Raw genomic sequence first — 20,050 nt, 5'->3', positions numbered from 1 at the left:
ACAGAACATCATAACCTTTTTTTCAGTCCAGTTCTTACCAGCACGAGCAGTTGAGTTTCTTCACCCCGTGCAGGTAGACGTATGGAACAAAACAGGTGTAAGACGCTCCTATAAAATTGGTCAACTTCACAGCCAGGATGGAGTTTCTGAAGCTGCTGTAGATGCGGAGCACGAGGTGAGTGAACCAGCAGAAGATGAAGATCGTGGCCACTGCCACCACGCTTTTGGCCGCCCGCACCTGGTTGCTGGAGGATGGATTGGATCTGACCTGCGTCTTCTGTTGCTGAGGGTTGATGGTGTTATTCACAACTTTAGACTTAGTGGCTGCTGCTTGTGTTCCTGAGTTATTTGCTTCTGTAGGTGCATGATTTGCTCCTTTGGAGTGACCCATGATTCGTTTCTGGCTCTGCAGCAGTGTTAAGACGATCTGCACACTGGCGTAAGTGATCCCAACAAGTGGAACGACGTTAGCCAGAATAAGATACAGCGCATCAAATGACCTTTTCTCCGCAGGTGTTGGGAAACGTTCTTCACAAACTTCTAAAGTCTCGTTCCCATCATGTTCTGCGATAAAAAAGTGGGGAACGCTGAACATTCAGTGCCACGATCCAGCTCCCAGCGAGCAATATGACGACAAGCCGCAGGTTGTCCATCTGCACCGGAGCTCCTCCACGTCTGATGGAACCCACTAGTTTCTGGTGCCAATACATGCTGATGAACATGGTGGAGAAGATGCTGCTGGTCTCTGAGAGATCGGACGAAAACTGGAGCACGCCACAGTAATTTTTACCCATGAACCAGCTGTTCACAAACTGTGCCAAAGTGTCCGGCAGATCCACCAGACAGTTTGTGATGAGATTGGACACGGCCAGGTTAATGAAGAGAATGTCATTGGGCCGCAGTTGAGATCTGGATTTGGGCAGAGAGCGCAAACCCAGCCAGAAGTTTCCTGTAATACCAGTCAAGCAGAAGAACGCTCGTATAGATGATTCAATCCAGTCTTGAACCTCCATCTCAAGAGAGAGAGTCGGTTTGGGAAAGACTCTGCATTTGCAGATCCAGTGGTTAACGGTGAACTTTATAAGGTATGAAGTTCTGGTTTGTGGTCACATGTCACTAAAATCTCCTCCCACTATGAGCATTAATTACACATCATGGAATGAACCCAGAACTCAAACTGAATGTATTTTTATGCACACAGTACAAGCATTAGATATGGCATGTTGCAAGTCTGTAATGTTGTTTACAAATACCCTTGTTGATCACGTAATGCATGTTTCTTGTAATGCGTTACTTTACTTGTCAAATCAAAAAGTAATCTGATTACGTAATGCATGCTACTTGTAATGCGTTACTTTACTCTTTACATCAAAAAACTAATCTGATCACGAAATATACATTTTTTTTATAATTCGTTACTATACTTGTTACATCAAAAAGTAATCGGATCACATAATGCATGTTTCTTGTAATGCGTTACTTTACTCGTTACATCAAAAAGTAATCTGATTACGTAATGCATGTTTCTTGTAATTCGTTAATTTACTCGTTACATCCAAAAGTAATCAGATCACATAATGCATGTTTCTTGTAATGCGTTACTTTACTCGTTACATCAAAAAGTAATCTGATTACGTAATGCATGTTTCTTGTAATTCGTTAATTTACTCGTTACATCCAAAAGTAATCAGATCACGTAATGCATGTTTCTTGTAATTCATTACTATACTTGTTATATCAAAAAACTAACTGATCACGAAATTTACATTTTTTATAATTCGTTACTATACTTGTTACATCAAAAAGTAATCTGATTAAGTAATGCACGTTTCTTGTAATGCGTTACTTTACTCTTTACATCAAAAAACTAATCTGATCACGAAATATACATTTTTTTATAATTCGTTACTTTACTTGTTACATCAAAAAGGCAATTTGATCACGTAATGCATATTCTTGTAATTCGTTACTATACTTGTTATATCAAAAAGTAATTTATTATGTAATGCTGCTTGGTTTGAAAGTGACTTTGATGTGCTTCATACATACATTACGCCTATTTCGCTAACATGACTGCACTTAAAAAGGTGAAATTTAGTGGGGGAAAAGGTCCATTGTCTATTGTCAATAGTGTAGAGATGCATGAAGCACAGCTCACACAGAAGTCACTTTTGAACCAAGCAGCTTTCTGTTGGTAAAATCTGTGGAACGGGTTGCTAAATTTGCCTGGGGAAATCTTTCATCCTCGCTCGAAATTCCAGATCGCGTGGTTTCCTATTGAAATGACTGGATTTCTCTCACCGAACAAACGGACCACACCTGAATGCTGTTTTGTTTTAAGGTCCAGTGCACTTCATCATCTTGGCTGACACAAGGACTTCTGTGCTTATTTGACGGCAAAAAAATAACACGACAATAAGCAGGTTTTTAATTCGTCAAGTGGCTTAACAAACATAATTGCAGTGACGTCTGCTCGTAATTATCAAAGCACAAGAGAACAATCATTTTCAATTTCTTTCCTTTGGTGGTGCAGTGCTACACCCAAGATATTTCACAGTCTTAGTGCAATTCACAAATTCATTCTAACAAAATCTGCATGTTTAAAGCATTTGTACAATGCATTTAGAATTATTAAAAATGTTGTTTTCATTTTTAAAGGCAAAGCACTGGTCAATTTTGAGATGTTTGGCTATTTTGTTTCCACAACTTGTCGTCTTTCAGAATAATGGAAAGGAAACATCCCAAATACACATTTAAGTGTTCATTTTATTGCACTTTATCTATTTGCATTTGTAGTTTTCAATTTCAGTACATATCTTTAAAGGCCGTGAGTTTTTCTTTACTTCAGTAGCACTTACAAACTTTACAGTTATATTTCCATCTTGTGTTGTTGACAGCATTTTCTGTTACTCAAATTGAAATCTATTAGTCAAAATTTTGTGTTGCTTTAAGACTAAATGTTCTTTTGGTGACTGTGCATGCAATGATGCTTTCCCACAATGCACAGCTCGTAATAACCGCACCAGTTCTTACCAGCACGGGCAGTTGAGTTTCTTCACCCCATGCAGGTAGACGTATGGGACAAAACACACGTAAGACGCTCCTATAAAATTGGTCAACTTCACAGCCAGGATGGAGTTTCTGAAGCTGCTGTAGATGCGGAGCACGAGGTGAGTGAACCAGCAGAAGATGAAGATCGTGGCCACCGCCACCACGCTTTTGGCCGCCCGCACATGGTTGCCGGAGGACGGATTGGATCTGACCTGCGGTGCTGGTTGATGAGTAGAGATTTTATTGGAGATTGGAGATCTTTCTGAGGATGATTCCATGCTGCGTTCTGCGGTTCCTTCCGGTCTTTGGTCTACAGATGAAGGTGGTGGATTTGTTCCACCGGAGCGATCCTTGATTCGTTTTTGACTCCGGAGTAGCGTTATGACAATCTGAATGGTTGCGTAAGTTATCCCAACGATTGGAACAACGTTAGCCAGAGTGAGGTACATACCGTCAAACGTCTGCTTGGCTGCAGGTGATGGGAAACGTTCTTCACAAACTTCCAAACTCTCGTTCCCATCATGCTCTGCTATAAAAATGTGTGGAAGACTGAATGCAGTCGCTACGGTCCAGCTCCCAGCGAGCAATACGGCCACAAGCCGCAGGTTGTCCATCTGCACCGGAGCTCCTCCACGTCTGATGGAACCCACTAGTTTCTGGTGCCAATACATGCTGATGAACATGGTGGAGAAGATGCTGCTGGTCTCGGAGATTTCATGAGAAAACTGAGTCACGCCACAGTATTCTTTACTCTTAAGCCAGGTTCTGGCGAAGTGCGCCATTGTTTCTGGCAGATCCACCAGACAGTTTGTGATCAGATTCGATACGGCCAAGTTGACGAAGAGGATGTCGCCGGTGCGTAGTTGAGATCTGGATTTGGGCAGAGAGCGCAAACCCAGCAAACCGTTCCCTATAATACCGGTTAAGCAGAACAAAGCTCTCATAGATAATTCAATCCAGTCTTGAGCCTCCATCTCAGAAAGCAGTGGGTCTCTTGAGGGAGTGAAGAGCTCAGTGATTAATTCAGTTGGTTCGAGACTAAGTTTATAAGGAGTGATTGGCTGACGTCATCCAGAACACAATGACGTCATCAAGAACATATTATCAGTGTTGTCATGGTCACAGGTCACACTGTTCTAGTCTAATTGCAGTACCAGAGTAACTTATTAGTCATGCAACAAACCAATATTCCATACTGAATATCTTCCACTCATTTAATGCAATAAACAACAGAGTTTTACATGGTTTAAATAATGCAAACACACCAACATGGTGCATGTAATATGAGTAAAACAGAAGGACAAGCAATAAAATGATAAAATTAAATTAAAATTAAACTATATAAATTAAAATAACGCATGATTTCATGTAATGCATGCAGAACTTCTCCAATAACATGAATTTATTTGTCTTTTTCTGAGTGGCCGCTAATATGCCAGGATCGGTTTCATTCGACTTTATAATTATAATTGTATTTTAAGTGCATTAATTATATTATAATTGTAATAAAATAAATAAAGCAAATATAGCTGCAAGAAGCAATTATCAGGGTTCCGTTGCTTTAAGGGCTTTCAGCACATGCGTAAAAAGGTATAATGTTTAAAATTTACAATCCTGTAACCATCTCAATCATAGATGGAAAAGACCATTTACAGCAAATACAGTCAATTTACCATAGGAAATATATAGTTTTTAAAGCTTTTTAACAGTTATTGAGGTTGAGCCAAAAACCTAGGACTAGTTCGCCAAAGTTGGTCTTTGAAATAATCTCCGATATTTACCGAACGTTTCGATGGACAGCGGCGGTCCTAGAGGAAACGTTGCTCAGAGTGAGGAGTTCTACCGTGTGGTACGAATGATGTGGCAAGTGCAAAAAATTGCAAGAGATCCTTTATGCACATGAAAAACGCGAAGGCGCCCCCGGTGGCTGATTTATTTAGAATTTTCACAAGTCTCTAGGGGCATGACTCAAACAGGCCCAGTGAGTTTCGTTCCAATCAGCCTCTGTTAACCTTGTCTGATAGCTGCTCAAACTTCATCGGCCGATGGCGGACATGTTTTTTGAGATGCGTCAATGTCCTCATGGCACCTCGGACAAAGACACTGCATGCCAATTTTCAAGTCGATCGGACTAACGGTGAAGTAGTTATAGCCATTTTCATGTTTTTTTCCCTGTTATAGCGCCACCAAGTGGCCAGTCACCACATCCTTTTTTTACGCAACCACAGAACAAGCTCTTACATAGGTGTGCTGAGTTTGGTGAAAATATCTCATTCCGTTCACAAGTTATAGCCATTTTAGTAAAATTGGCTTCACCCGCTTCGAACGTTTTGTCGGCCCTTAGGGACCGTGAATCGGCATTTGAATCGCATCTTTCCGTCTTTAGCCAAGGATTCCGATGACATAAGACAACTGAGCCTGGAGTTATGAGCCATTTCATACTTTTGACCACTGTAGCGCCCCCTTTAGGCCGATCTGACGTCAGCAGATAATGTCGCTAAACTAAACAATACATCAAGATGAAGGCTTTAGCTGACACAACATTAAAAAGTCATCATAGTAAAAGTAGAGTACCATAGTAAAAACACTGAGTTAATACATTAAAAAAAAACACAAACCAACACATTCCATTTCTTCGGGAATTTAAATTTCGTCGGTTTACCAACCAGAATTTGCGCAATGTTGTGAAATAATTGAGTCTTACTGTGACCGTTTATTGACCGTTGCAAGATGGCGGACGCTCCGACGTGTCTGTAGCGGTGGATTACGTATCTATGTCCGTCACGCTCTGATCGCGCATGCCTACTGGCTGAGCTCGGAATGCGTCTGCTTCTATGGAAACGCAGCGGGAAGCATGGGAATTGTGTTCGTTGTTTGGAAAACCGGAAGTGGAGGGAGATTCGAAACACAGCGGAATAAACAGACGCGGAATGTGTTTATTAAAGTCATGGCATGATGGTAGAGTATAAAGACACGTCAATATTACTTTAGGACTGTACAGAACTTCAGTATGCTCGTGTGTGTGTCATGTTTGATGTTGTGTTGACAAACTGCAGCTAACGGTATTGCTGCTCATGCTAATGACAGTTATTGATGTGTTGAATGATAATAGAGTTCAATCATAGTAGTTTCTTGGCGTGTTAGCATTTACAAATGTTTCTTTCATCTATTTCAATCGGGAAAAAAGATGTGTTTATACTATTAATCATTTAGCTACTTTAATGTAGCTAAATGATATGTTGGCTGCTGATTTGTTTTGATTTATCTGACTGCTACGGTTTAATTATGTGAAATAATAATAATAATATGGTTAATTTTAGATTCAAGTTTATTTACTTATATTTGATTTATCTGACTAACCGTAAAATGTAGTCATATTCAAGTATAAGTATTCACTTTCATATCAAAATAAGTAAGTTTATTTGTGTTTGTACTGATAATTTAGCTGTAAACAATATGCATATGATTCAAAGGCTGTATTATACTGATAATAAAGCAGTTTCGGTATCTTGTTTAATATGTGGGCTGTAAATATGAGTAGAATTCACTGATTGTTTCTGTTTGCACTTTTTAATTTTCACAAACCACATGAAGCTGAATATTGTAGGATACAGACCGTCTGGACGTCCTCTGAAACTCACCATCAGTGCCCAGAATGGAAGTGAAGTTCGAGGTTTTGTTGTCGTCCAGCATCAAGCGCAGGAAGCCGTGGCCCAGATTCTGCTGGCTCGGCAGGGTAAGATCATACTTTTACCTTTTTAAATGCTTTGAAGCTAATGTAATTTAAACAAACACCAATATACACTACCGTTAAGATGTTTTGGAAAGAAGTCTCTTCTGCTCACCAAGGCTGCATTTATTTGATCAAAATACAGTAAAAATTGTGAAATATTTTTATAATTTAAAATATCTGTTTTCTATGTGAATATATAGTAAAGTGTAATTTATTCCTGTGATCAAAGCTGAATTTTCAGCATCATTACTCCAGTCTTCAGTGTCACATGATCCTTCAGAAATCATTCTGATATGATGATTTGCTGCTCAAGAAACATTTATGATTATTATCAGTGTTGAAAACAGTTGTGTACATTTTTTACCACGATTTGTACAAGGTGCTTAAAGTGCTTGAAGTACTTGAATGTGACTTTAATGAAAAGGTACTGGAAAAGTGCTTGAATTATTGACAGACAGTGTATATAAAATTAGTGTTTATCGATAAAACAATCTTTTCATGCCAAATTAATGCTGCAGCCCGTCTGATATACATATAGAGACATTTCGCCTGGCTATGAGTGTGATATTGCTCGTATAAATATCCAAGTATATGATACAGCTTTCATTCTTCAGGTCAATCATATATTCATGGGAGAAAAAATCAGTTTGAATAAGGAAAGCGATATTTTTGTCATAGTATTCTTTCAATGGTTAAAGTTACCACAGTCACTGCATGTGCTGCACTTTATTTGTACCATTTTTTTTTAATTAGTTTATTTTTATTTATCTATTTACCTTTTTTAGAATTTCAAAGATAATAAAGATCTTGTTTTATAAGTGAGATCTCTGATTGTAGTCTTGAAAACTAAAAAAGTAGTGCTTGAAAAGTCCTGGAATTAAATTTTACAGTATCTGTACGAACTCTGTTTTTTGATGAATAGAAAGTTCAGAAGAACAGCATTTATCTGAAATAGAAAGAACTGTTTGGGGTCAGTAAGATTTTTTTTTTTGGAAAGAAATTAAAGAAATTAATACTTTTATTCAGCAAAGACGCATTAAATCGATCAAAAGTGACTATAAAGACATTTATAATTTTACAAAAGATTCTATTTTAAATAAATGCTGTTCTTTTGAACTTTCTATTCATTAAAGAATCCTGAAAATAAAAATTGTACACAACTGTTTTCAACATTGATAATAATCAAAAATGTTTCTTGAGCAGCAAATCGTCATATTAGAATGATTTCTGAAGGATCATGTGACACTGAAGACTGAAGTAATGATGCTGAAAATTCAGCTTTGATCACAGGAATAAATTACACTTTACTATATATTCACATAGAAAACAGCTGATTTACATTGTAAAAATATTTCACAATTTTTACTGTATTTTTGATCAAATAAATGCAGCCTTGGTGAGCAGAAGAGACTCTTTCAAAAACATTGATCTAAAACTTGAACAGTAGTGAATGTCAACACTTCTTTCAGGAAAAGGAGGGTGTTTTTCTGTTAGATGACAATCGGATCAGTGAAATACATTTGCTTTCGGGACGGACCAAAAAGAAGACCCCAAAACTCCAGCCGCTGTTGCAGAGGGTGGTGACCATGTCAGCGTCTCAGAATGGTAAACGATCAGCATGTGTGTGTTGTGATGAGATCTTCAGCGCTGCAGGTCACACGTGTGTTCATTAATGTCATTTGCAGGCGTGTGGCTGGTGGGTCTTCTCGTCTCTGGAGAACTCTTCCTGTGGAACAAAGACAAGGATTTGCTAAAGACGGTCTCAGCCGTTCCTGCGGTTCATCAGCTGGTTTCTTCCATCAAAGGTTCATGTAAGAGTTCTACTTTTCTCGACGCACATCCGGTAATCATCCTCAAACTAACACGGCTTGTCTTGCGAAGGTTCCTCGACTACACTGCGACTTTCTCTGCTGGTTTCGGAGAACGCACAGAGAGTTTTCCTGGCCGCTCTTACAGGACAGGTGTTCCTCTGGGAGTGTACGACACCTCAGGATCTAAGCGGCCCGCGGGACGCCACCATCACGGGACGCTGGAGTCACATATCATACCATGAAAACACTCAACTGCCCTCTGCAAAGGACAAAGAGGCTTCCGTTCAGAGTGTGTTTGTGAAGAACCAGGTGAAAACAGTGAAAAGTGTCTTAATGTTGCTTATGTTTCTTGCACATGTGTTATATTTCACTGTGGTGTTTTTAGGCAGTTGGTGACGCGTGTCTGAGCGCGTTTGTTTTCACCGCTGAAGCGAAGCTCACCGTCACCTTGCTGAAAATCCAGTGGGACTCGACATGGGACAACAAACTCAGGTCAGATGATTATGTTAAATGAGCTTTTATTTATTATAATTCCAGCATCGTTTCATTCGTTCATTTGACTTGGAAGTATTGTTTATGGTGATTGTTATTATTAATAATAAATGTGATTATTTATTAAAAATTAGTCTTTTTTATTATATTGCTTTCGGCACTGTTTTGTGAAAATATAAAGCTACTTAAGGCTTTATAGAGATTTTGTCATGTTTATATTTTATATATATATACGGAGTACCACACATGACATGCAGAGAAAAAAAAGAAAATTGTGCACACGATTTAATATTTTGTTCTCTTGATTTGCTAAATAGTGTGCACGATTTGCTATTTCCCTCGATTTGCTAAATTGTGCGTACGATTTACTATTTCGTTCCCACTATTTGCTAAATAGTGCGCACAATTTACTATTTCATTCCCCTGATTTGCTAAATAGTGCGCACGATTTACTATTTCGTCCACCTGATTTGCTAAACTGTACGTACGATTTACTAATTTGTTCCCTCGTTTTGCTAAATAGTGCATACAATTTGCTATTTCATTCTCTTGATTTGCTAAATTGTGCGTACGATTTGCTATTTCATTCCCTTGATTTACTAAATTGTGCGTACGATTTGCTATTTCATTCCCTTGATTTACTAAATTGTGCGTACGATTTACTATTTCGTTCCCTCGATTTGCTAAATAGTGCACACGATTTACTATTTCATTCCCTTGATTTGCTAAATTGTACGTACGATTTGCTATTTCATTCTCTTGATTTGCTAAATAGTGCGTACGATTTGCTATTTCATTCCCTTGATTTACTAAATTGTACGTATGATTTACTATTTCGTTCCCTCGATTTGCTAAATAGTGCGCACGATTTACTATTTCGTTCCCTCGATTTGCTAAATAGTGCACACGATTTACTATTTCATTCCCTTAATTTACTAAATTGTACGTACGATGTACTATTTAGTTCCCTTGATTTGCTAAATAGTGCACACGATTTACTGTTTTATTCCCTCAATTTGATAAATAGTGCGTACGATTTACCATTTCGTTCCCTCGATTTGCTAAATTGTACGTACGATTTACTAATTTGATCCCTCGATTTGCTAAATAGTTCGCATAATTTACTATTTCATTCCCACTATTTGCTAAATAGTGCGCACAATTTACTATTTCGTTTCCTCGATTTGCTAAATAGTGTATACGATTTACTAATTTGTTCCCTCGATTTGCTAAATAGTGCCATGATTTACTATTTCGTTCCCTTGATATGCTAAATTGGGCACGCGACTTACTATTTCGTTCCCTTGATTTGCTAAATAGTGCACACGATTTACTGTTTTATTCCCTCAATTTGATAAATAGTGCGTACGATTCGCAATTTCATTCCCTTGATTTACTAAACTGTGCGTACGATTTACCATTTCGTTCCCTCGATTTGCTAAATTGTACGTACGATTTACTAATTTGATCCCTCGATTTGCTAAATAGTGCGCATAATTTACTATTTCGTTTCCTCGATTTGCTAAATAGTGCCATGATTTACTATTTCGTTCCCTTGATATGCTAAATCGGGCACGCAACTTACTATTTCGTTCCCTCGATTTGCTAATAGTGTGTACGATTTGCTATTTCATTCCCTTGATTTACTAAATTGTGCGTACGATTTACTATTTCGTTCCCTCGAAGGTGTATATTTGATCAGTTGACGCATTTCTAGGCCGCTTGTTCTTTATTACTTTATTTTGTTTTGTTTGACAGTTCAGTAGGATTCAGTGTTCAATGGGCCTCCAAGTGTTTCCCGTTCAACCAGCTCCTGCCTCCATGTAAACCGGTGAGGTCCAGAGGTGCTCTAGTTCCAGCGTTCTCTCCAGATGCTCAGCTGCTAGCAGTAGTCCTGAACCAGAAGGACCCGAGGGTAACCTCACCGCTACATTAATTACCAGGAAATCAGACCTACAGGCACAGGAATTAGCCCTACGTCTCAATCAGCTCCCTAGCTTCCTAGGCCGTGAATCTGTATATTGTGTAAATGAATGTGACAACTTCCTGATCAGTGCCCTGACTACTGAACTAGGGAGCTGATAGAGACGCACGCTAGATTTGTGTGGTAAGTCTTTTTATCTGTGATCTTTCTGTAAGGCGACACAGGTGTTGTTCATCAGCACTCAGAACTTTGTGACGGTGTCCAGCCTGTTAGGAGGATGTGGCATTAAGACACTCAATATTCCAGTCAAATATGTGAGGTGAGTGTTTAAAAAGTCCTAGTTAGTTGGCATCTGATTGGCTGGCTCTATGCACAGGTTTATATGAAAGTGAAAGTGACGTGTAGCCAAGTATTGTGTCCCATACTCAGAATTTGTGCTCTGCATTTCATCCATCCAAGTGCACACACACAGCACACACATTAGCTCGTAGGGAAAAATGTTCCCAGAAGCGCTACAATGACTCATTTGATATTGATGAAGTTTGTGAGGTGGTTTCCCTCCCCATCTTTAAGATTCAAGATTTTTATTTGTCACATGCAGTAAATTAAACTTATGAACCTGGTCAGCTGCTTAGATTGTGCATAAATAATTAGTAGGTAAAATAAAATGTGCATTAAACATAAATAGTTGGTAAAAATGGAAAAATATGCATTAAATATGAATAAATAGAAGGAAAAAATGGTCAAATAAGATGTGCATTAAATATAAATAAATAGTAAAAAAGATGGTTTAATAAAATGTGCATTAAATATAAATAAATAGCAGGTAAATATGGTAAAATAAGATGTGCATTAAATATAAATAAATAGTAAAAATGGTAAAATAAAATGTGCATTAAATATAAATAAATAGTAAAAATGGTAAAATAAAATGTGTATTAAATATAAATAAATAGTAGGTAAAAATGGTAAAATAATATATAAATAAGAAATAATGAAAAAATAAGTAATAGTAATAATAATAATAATAATAAAATAAATTAGTAAAAATAATTTTTTTAAATGTACAGAGAATGTGCAAGAATAGGAAGTACAAAAATGCAGAGTATGTTGCGAGGGAGTAACAAAACAAGGTATAGTGAAGTATAAGTGAGAAATTGAATCTTGAAAATGAGAAATGTTACGGTTTCCTGCAGGTCATACTGGGTCGGTTCTGTCAGCTGGACACCAGAAGGACTTTATCTGGCTTGTGTGCTGAAGAGAGGCTCTCTGCTCATGCTGGCACGTCTGGGTGGACTCGTCTCTCTGTCCACAACGGGATGCAGCATTGAGTTCGGTGCCGCCCACTTCCTGCCTCTTCACCCACTGGTCACCTACAGGTGATTTGATCCGTTCCTCTTCTAAATGTCTCTTAAGGAAGTTGATATTGTACTCTATCAGATATTGGGTTGTCTTTCTCATGTGGTTTTAGACACACGAATGTGAATGCAAGCTTTATATCACTTTCATCCGTAGACCTCCAGTGCCTTTGCAGACACAAGATGGCGGCCTCTCCAGCTCTAGCATGTCGCTCCGTGACCTCATGAGACAGCGGTACTCCGTCACCTGGCATCCTCGCCAGCCGTTTCTCATCGTGTCTGACGGCTACATGGTGACTGTGCTCAGGATGACCAAACGGCCGTCTGCTGCTGCGATCATGAGCGCCCTCCTACTGGACGCTGCTCAAGGACTGGAGAACATACGGGAGGTCCTGGGTTCATCGCAGGTCAGCAGAGGGGATGATAATTAATGTTTTATCATGTTGTATTGCTGTTTTGATGGTTCACTAGTGTCTTCTGGGTGTTTCAGCCTCAGCTCAGGTCCAGGCTGGAATCCATGTCCTCTCTGACGTTCACAGGAAGTCTTCTGGCTCTTAAAGAGAAAGAAATGCCTCTGTCGACTCTACCTCTGTACCTGCAAGATACAGGAGACCAATGTACTGAGAGAGCTCAGGTAAGCTAATATCAAACGCTTTTTCCATATAAATGGTTATTAAAAGGAGTCAGGACATGAGGAAGCAAATTTGTCTTGATATTTTGACATATGCGTTTTTTGTACCATTAAAACATCCTGCAAGTTTAAAACGTAGCATTTATTTAATCAAGCTCGAAAAATGGCTCGTTTGGATATTGGGGGACTTGATGTCACACATATAATATATATAAATTGTCCAAATAATGACCTTTTCAAAATGAATTATATTATTTCTTTAGGATGATGAGGAAGATCATGACTCTGATGAAGATCCGTACACTTGCTCACACATGGAAGATGGAGGCAAGCTTGAGTTTGCGTCTATGTTTGACACTCTTCATGCTCAGGCACAAACAGATCCAGAACCAGCATCCGCAGGTCTGCAGGAGGATCTGAACCGGGTTCACAGGAACCTGCTGAGAGCTTGGGCTTTGGCCGTTTCTCTGGGTGGGTCCATCGAGCAGAGAGAACGTCTCCTCAAATACACAATCCTCTGCATCGTTCGACTCATAACGCTTCTCAGGGTCAGCGACTCAACCGGCAGAAAGAGTAAGAGCACATGGGTCACACACGCCCTTCACACCCTCAGGACTCTCCTGTCCTTTCTGCCGTGGGACGCCACACACACCGCGGGCAGCAGCTGTCTGGGCGTCACAGTGGAGCTCACCAGATGTTTCGTAGACATGTTCGTCCCACTTTCATCGTCAGATTTAACACTTTCCTCCCAGAACTTCAACGCAGCTCTCTTCGTCCTTCAGCAAGCGTCTCGGAGTGTGGATCTGACCTACAGCCTTCCGTCAAGAGCAGTGCATCATGGGGAGGATGGCGAGCTAACATATTCCTCTGACATGTTTTCTGTTCCAATATTACAAGAAAATATTGAGACAGGAACACAAGCAGCAAGGCAACAACCTTCTAATAGGTACTTTTTGGTGTTCTTGAGTAGTAGGTTTTTTCCTAACTATTTTTTTTCTCCACACTAGTAACTTCATAGCAACATATAGAAAACACTCAGAACATATTAGAAACCACATAGCAACACCCTAGTAACTTCATAGCAACATATAAAAACACTCAGAACATCTTAGCAACACCCTAGCAACCACACAGAACAACCTAGTAACTTTATAGCAACATATAAAAAACACTCAGAACGTCTTAGCAACCACATAGCAACACCCTAGCAACCACCCAGAACACCCTAGTAACTTCATAGCAACATAAAAAAATGCTCGGATATAAAAAACACTCAGATAGTCTTAGCAACCACATAGCAACACCCTAGCAACTACCCAGAACACCCTAGTAACTTCATAGCAACATATAAAAAACACTCAGAACATATTAGCAACCACATAGCAACACCCTAGCAACCACCCAGAACAACCTAGCAACTTTATAGCAACATATAAAAACACTTAGAACGTCTTAGCATTAGCAACCACATAGCAACACCTTAGCAATTACCCAGAACACCCTAATAACTTCATAGCAACATAAAAAACACTCAGATATAAAAATCACTCAGATAGTCTTAGCATTAGCAACCACATAGCAACACCTTAGCAACCACCCAGTACACCCTAGTAACTTTATAGCAACATATAAAAACACTCAGAATGTCTTAGCATTAGCAACCACATAACAACAGCCTAACAACCACCCAGAAAACCCTTGTAACTTCATAGCAACATATTAAAACCACTCAGCACGTCTTAAAACCACATAGCAACACCCTAGCAACCAACCACATCACGCTAGCATCATGGCAAGCACTACTCACTATTTTTTAGTGTACTTGAGTAGAAAACACTCAGATAGTCTTAGCAACCACACAGAACACCCTAATAACGTCATAGCAACATATAAAAAACACTCAGCACATATTAGCAACCACATAGCAACACCCTAGCAACCACCCAGAACAACCTAGTAACTTCATAGCAACATGTAAAAACACTCAGAACATATTAGCAACCACATAGCAAACACCCTAGCAACCACCCAGAACACCCTAGTAACTTCATAGCAACATATAAAAACACTCAGAACATATTAGCAACCACATAGCAACACCCTAGCAACCACCCAGAACACCCTAGTAACTTCATAGCAACATATAAAAACACTCAGAACATATTAGCAACCGCATAGCAACACCCTAGCAACCACCCAGAATGACCTAGTAACTTCATAGCAACATATAAAAACACTCAAATTGTCTTAGCATTAGCAACCACCCAGAACACCCTAGTAACTGCTGTTTGGCCTGAGGTCTATGTTGTGTTTTTCAGATTGGTGGTTATTTGGCGTGAGCTGTACAGATTGGCTTTGCGGTACCAGGAGGAATTACGTCACCAAAGAGGTCAAGGGGTCGTCAAAAATGAGTTGGAGAAGATGTCAGTTATTATACCTCAAGTCCAGCAAGCTTTACAGTCTGCCGGAGATCATCTTGAGGAGAGCCACACGTTGCACAGTTTCACCGGTGAGCATGAGGAGCCGTAACAGAAGTGTCTTATATATTACCATGATATTATAACAATGTTTTGCTGCTGTCCATCCTCAGGTGAACGGCACTTTATTTTAGGTGAATATGTGGAGAGTGTTCAGGTTTGGAGGGCTGAATTGTGTGCAGAGAGAGAGAGAGGTCAGTCACTGTTTTCAGTCCAGCTCACATGATCATGTTAAATGTCACATGTCACTCACTACATCCGTCCTGCATCCCACAGCAGGTCCAATGACGTGTTACCTGGAGACACGCTACTGTCTGGCTCTTCTCTACGCGCAGCTGTTTCAGTATCGTCTGCGAGAGGCTCAAGGTCTCTGTGACCGTCTGGCACGTCAACTACAGCTGCATGCAGGACGAGAGGAAGAGGAAATACCAGGAGGGGCTGGTAAGGTTATTGATCTACTATTTAAGCTTATTCTTTTTCTTCTGAAACTATATTTTAAACAGTATCTCCTCCTAGGGCTTTCAAGATAGAACCACCAAACTCGGCTCAGACCTTCAGACTGTTCTGACTCTGTGTGCGCTATATCTTTTCTAGCTGATCCGACTTACGATTTTCGTTAAACGGCCCATCAAAACTACGAAAAGTCCCATAGACTTTTATTGAGGGTGTCAAAACTTTTGTAGAATAATTCTTACAGAGTGTTTAAACTGTCTATCACTAGGAAAGCTTAATGACTATCTTAGGACAGCATGCTAAAACATGTTAGCAACATGCTAATTCATGCTATCAACGTGCTAAAATATGTTAGCAACATGCTAATTCCTGCTACCAATGTGTTAAAACATGCTAGCAACATGCTAATTAATGCTATCGGCATGCTAAACATGTTAACAACATCTTAAAAATGTTATCAACATGTTAAAAAAAGCTAGCAATATGTTAAAACATGCTAACAACATGCTAATTAATGCCAGAAACATGTGAAAACAGGTTAGCAATGTTTTAAAACCTGTTAACAACAAGCTAATTAATGCTAGCAGCATGTTAAAACATGTTAGCAACATCGTAAAATGATGTTAAGAAATGTTAGCAACATGCTAATTCATGCTAGCAACATGTTAAAACATGTTAGCAACATGCTGATTCATGTTTGCAACATGTTAAAACGTGTTAGCAATGTGCTAACACATGTTAACAACATGTAAATTCATGCCAGAAATATTCTAAAACATGCTAGCAACATGTTAATTCATGCTATCAATGTGCAAAAACATGCTAATTCATGCTAGCAAAATGCTAAAACATGCTAGCAGCATTCTAAAACATGTTAGCAATGTTAAATCATGTTAGCAACATAATTCATTATCAACATGTTAAAACATGCTAGCAACATGTTAATCCATGCTAGAAACGTGATAAAGCATGTTAATTCGTCATAGCAATGTCTTTCTTTCTTTCTTTCTTTCTTTCTTTGAATAGAAAGTCCAAAAGAACAGCATTTATTTGAAATAGATGTCTTCTGTAACATTATAAAAGTCTTTACTGTCACTTTTGATCATTTTAATCCTCTTTGCTGAATAACAGTATCAATTTAAAGAACAGCAATGTGTTGTTAGATTGCTACTCTGAGGACAGTACAAGATTTCTCCCAACACTTGTGTCCTGCAGATGAGGCCGTGTTTGAGTCCTGGCTCTCGGGACCGGTGGGGCGTGAAGCGGCCTGTGCAGTGGTTCAGTCTCTGGGCAGGTTTATGGCTGCGTACTTCACCAACCGCCCGCTCTGCATCCTCCCGCCACACAATGTGGACGTGCTGCCGCCTCTTCACTTACCACACAGTGAGTTCAGGAAAACCAAAATATGAATGTGCGCTATTTCTGTGCACAGTATGCTCATTTTTGGATTGTGTGGAATGTGTAGTGTACAACCAGAGCACACTGCATGACATACTGTATCCCATAATGCAATGCATTGCACTTGACCTTCAGTGTATAATGTGACGGTTAAACCTGAGACGATTTTTAACATCTCTTTCTTCACTTGACTTGATCAGGCTATCAAAAGTTCAGACATTTTTACACAAAATTGGGTTTAAATCCAAAAAAGTTTTTTGAGATGATAACTGGATTGCACTCACTGAATTAAAGATGCAGTGACATAATAATGAGGTCATGTGACAGCCAGTGTTGTTATTGTTAACTAAAACAAAAGCTATTACAAATCATTTTCGTTAATTGAAATAATGAATAAAAATAAAATATAAATACAATATGAAGATTAAATAAAATACATTTTAAATAAAATAAAATATGAAGATTAAACAAAAAAAAAAAATAGGCAACTTACTGAAATAAGTTTAAGTACTAAAATTGCTAAAACAAAAACTGAAATAACAATAAATTAAAGCTAAATAGAAATACTAAAAAAGAAAGTACTAAAATTACTAAAACTTAAACTGATATAAAAATAAAGCTTAATTAAATATATAAAAAACATGACAAAAGTATGTAACAAAATTACTAAAATTCTAAAAAAATTACTAAAACTCTGAAATTTAGATGAAAACTGAAAATATAAAAATAAGTTTTAATAGTATAATAAATTAAACTTATAAAATACTTTATATAAATTATGCTTTTAATTATGCTTAAAGTAAAAAAATTAATAAAAATGATGAAAGTATATAACAAAATTACTAAAACCTAAATTAAAATGTTTTTTTTATGTTCAAAGTTTATGTAATACTACATAAATTATACTTAAAAAAAACCTCTGAAAAATAAATATTAAATGAAAAACTTAAAAGAACATTAGAAATTTTGTCTTGGCAACTAACTGAGTTATTGAAGTACTAAAATTACTAAAAACTGAAATAAAACTAAATTAAAGCTTAATTAAGTTAAAAAAACAAAAACGATTAAAAATGACAAAATTACTAAAACTTAAACTAAAATGAAAATGAACACTGAAAATATAAAAATAAAAGCAAGTTCAAAATATTAAAAAATTCTATAATAGTAAATAATGCTGAAATAACACTGGTGACAGTAATGTAGTATGCATATGTTTGAGATACTGCGTACTTTCACATATTTTATGATCTTAAATGATATGCTAGTATTCCTGTCATATGGCTAATAAATCAGTGTATGATTAGATGATGTAACTGAATTAAACTGAACTGCTCCTGCTCTCACAGACGCAGGTGGGCGTGTGGTGGAGTTGTCTCAGGCTCGTGCAGCAGCGTCGGTCCGCTGCGAGCAGCTGTCGGAGGTGTGGACGGTGGATTATGCTCTAGAGCTCCTCCTGCTGGGCGGGCTGCTCCCTGAGGCCGCGTGGATGGCTCAGCGTCTGGGCGACTGGAAGATGGCGGCCACCCTCGGCCTGGCGTACACAAACTACTGCAGTGGCCATTTAGACTTGAGCAGGTTTGTTGTCAGCATGAAGGTCTGGTATCCTCTCGCTTCAGATTCGTAATTCTCATTTTTTGGTCCTCAAGCCTGCAGTGGAGAGAGCTGCACCTTCCCACCAAGCTGAAGCCTGCGGTGATGTTCCAGGATCAGCTGGAGATGTTACTGAGCCGAATGGTTGGGTCTGAAGGAGATGGTAACAAAGGTATAAATAAGATATTTAAAATCTGGGTGTGAGTTATGAGATCTGTACCCCATAATTAAGTCCAAACGTAAGGTTTTCATTCTGCATATTACATAAGGAACATTTCGTGAACATCTAAAGATATTTAGAGGGCCTATTTTCACCTTTACCAGATTCAGGCCTTTTCCGTCAGCATACCGTAAGACGGTTCATAAACAAAACTTAAGTACTGTCATTGTTTATCACTTTATTATAGTTTTACTACAGACACAACTTTAGTGTTTTGTTTTAAAAATCTTTAATATATTTAATATATATACCTTAACTGACTGAGTGAAATATCTGTAATAATGCTTATCTTCCTGAAAATCACTGTATAATTCACACACTGTATAAATATAATATAATATAATCAGTCTACATATGCTGCTTGTTTGTCTCCCGTTTAGACTCATTTGAAGACGTGGATCTGCTTCAAGTCTCTGTGCAGGAGATCCTGAAGGCGTCCGTCATGGCGGAGGTGGATGTCATCTCTCAGCCTCTAACACGACTGGTGACCGCAGCCAAAGAGCGAGCGACATCACTTCCTGCTTTGGTTCCCCCTGCGTTCTACCTGCCTGCTCCTCCTCTGTACTGTCCACAGCCTTCACCAAACACACAGGTCGGTCACACATGGAGACGCCAGACTGTCACGTCTTTCTCTTTCTGTCCCATCTTTAGCTGTATATCGATCTCCTCAGGACTCCATGAAAGATGCAGCTCTGGTTCTGGAGACGGAGTCTCGTTGTCAGGTTTCTGGGCTGGTTCAGAAGGTTCTGATGATCTTCAGGGCGGCACACAGCTCTCTGCCAGCTGCGCAGTGGTACATCAGCAACCTGCAGCGCTGCAGACACTTACAGCACAAGGTGTGATCAGATTTTATATTCTCTTTGCCTTTTCCCAATGTCCATCTCACAATTAACATGTTTTTTTTCTTTTCTT

At 38.7% G+C, this 20,050-nt stretch overlaps 3 protein-coding genes across 6 annotated transcripts in view; 1 reads left to right on the top strand and 2 right to left on the bottom strand.

The window, feature by feature from the left end:
• Positions 1 to 557: 557 nt before the first annotated feature.
• LOC127521207 (rhodopsin-like) lies at positions 558 to 1,013 on the bottom strand. The gene has a single exon (XM_051910301.1). It carries the CDS (start codon positions 1,011 to 1,013, stop codon positions 558 to 560), a length of 456 nt encoding a protein of 151 aa, XP_051766261.1.
• A 1,957-nt stretch (positions 1,014 to 2,970) lies between these two features.
• LOC127521125 (alpha-1A adrenergic receptor) lies at positions 2,971 to 4,025 on the bottom strand. The gene has a single exon (XM_051910039.1). The coding sequence runs from the start codon at positions 4,023 to 4,025 to the stop codon at positions 3,030 to 3,032; it is 996 nt and encodes a 331-aa protein (XP_051765999.1). The 3' UTR covers positions 2,971 to 3,029.
• Positions 4,026 to 5,871: 1,846 nt separating this feature from the next.
• The window catches only part of cplane1 (ciliogenesis and planar polarity effector 1), a 40,974-nt gene continuing 26,795 nt past the window's right edge, over positions 5,872 to 20,050 (top strand). For 2 of the 4 annotated variants that reach the window (XM_051910628.1, XM_051910627.1), the window contains exons 1-20: positions 5,872 to 6,009; positions 6,646 to 6,787; positions 8,254 to 8,389; positions 8,470 to 8,589; positions 8,666 to 8,904; positions 8,981 to 9,087; positions 10,846 to 11,002; positions 11,227 to 11,330; positions 12,208 to 12,390; positions 12,527 to 12,776; positions 12,860 to 13,003; positions 13,264 to 13,946; positions 15,319 to 15,509; positions 15,591 to 15,671; positions 15,754 to 15,918; positions 17,146 to 17,313; positions 18,675 to 18,903; positions 18,975 to 19,090; positions 19,519 to 19,730; positions 19,810 to 19,974. In XM_051910628.1, coding sequence (XP_051766588.1) covers positions 6,707 to 6,787; positions 8,254 to 8,389; positions 8,470 to 8,589; positions 8,666 to 8,904; positions 8,981 to 9,087; positions 10,846 to 11,002; positions 11,227 to 11,330; positions 12,208 to 12,390; positions 12,527 to 12,776; positions 12,860 to 13,003; positions 13,264 to 13,946; positions 15,319 to 15,509; positions 15,591 to 15,671; positions 15,754 to 15,918; positions 17,146 to 17,313; positions 18,675 to 18,903; positions 18,975 to 19,090; positions 19,519 to 19,730; positions 19,810 to 19,974 — 3,531 coding nt within the window. In that variant the 5' untranslated portion in view covers positions 5,872 to 6,009; positions 6,646 to 6,706. Of the gene's footprint in view, positions 6,010 to 6,645; positions 6,788 to 8,253; positions 8,390 to 8,469; positions 8,596 to 8,665; positions 8,905 to 8,980; positions 9,088 to 10,845; positions 11,003 to 11,226; positions 11,331 to 12,207; positions 12,391 to 12,526; positions 12,777 to 12,859; positions 13,004 to 13,263; positions 13,947 to 15,318; positions 15,510 to 15,590; positions 15,672 to 15,753; positions 15,919 to 17,145; positions 17,314 to 18,674; positions 18,904 to 18,974; positions 19,091 to 19,518; positions 19,731 to 19,809; positions 19,975 to 20,050 lie in introns of all 4 variants that reach the window. The other 2 variants (XM_051910626.1, XM_051910625.1) reach the window with 1 other exon arrangement.

This window comes from Ctenopharyngodon idella, chromosome 10 (assembly GCF_019924925.1).
Source record: "Ctenopharyngodon idella isolate HZGC_01 chromosome 10, HZGC01, whole genome shotgun sequence".
Taxonomy (NCBI): Eukaryota; Metazoa; Chordata; class Actinopteri; order Cypriniformes; family Xenocyprididae; genus Ctenopharyngodon; species Ctenopharyngodon idella.
This window is presented reverse-complemented; position numbering and strand designations above follow the sequence as displayed.

What these genes read in the sequence shown, in the direction of transcription:
- LOC127521207 (XM_051910301.1), bottom strand. Translation starts at nt 1,013, where the DNA reads ATGGAGGTTCAAGACTGGATTGAATCATCTATACGAGCGTTCTTCTGC.
- LOC127521125 (XM_051910039.1), bottom strand. Translation starts at nt 4,025, where the DNA reads ATGGAGGCTCAAGACTGGATTGAATTATCTATGAGAGCTTTGTTCTGC.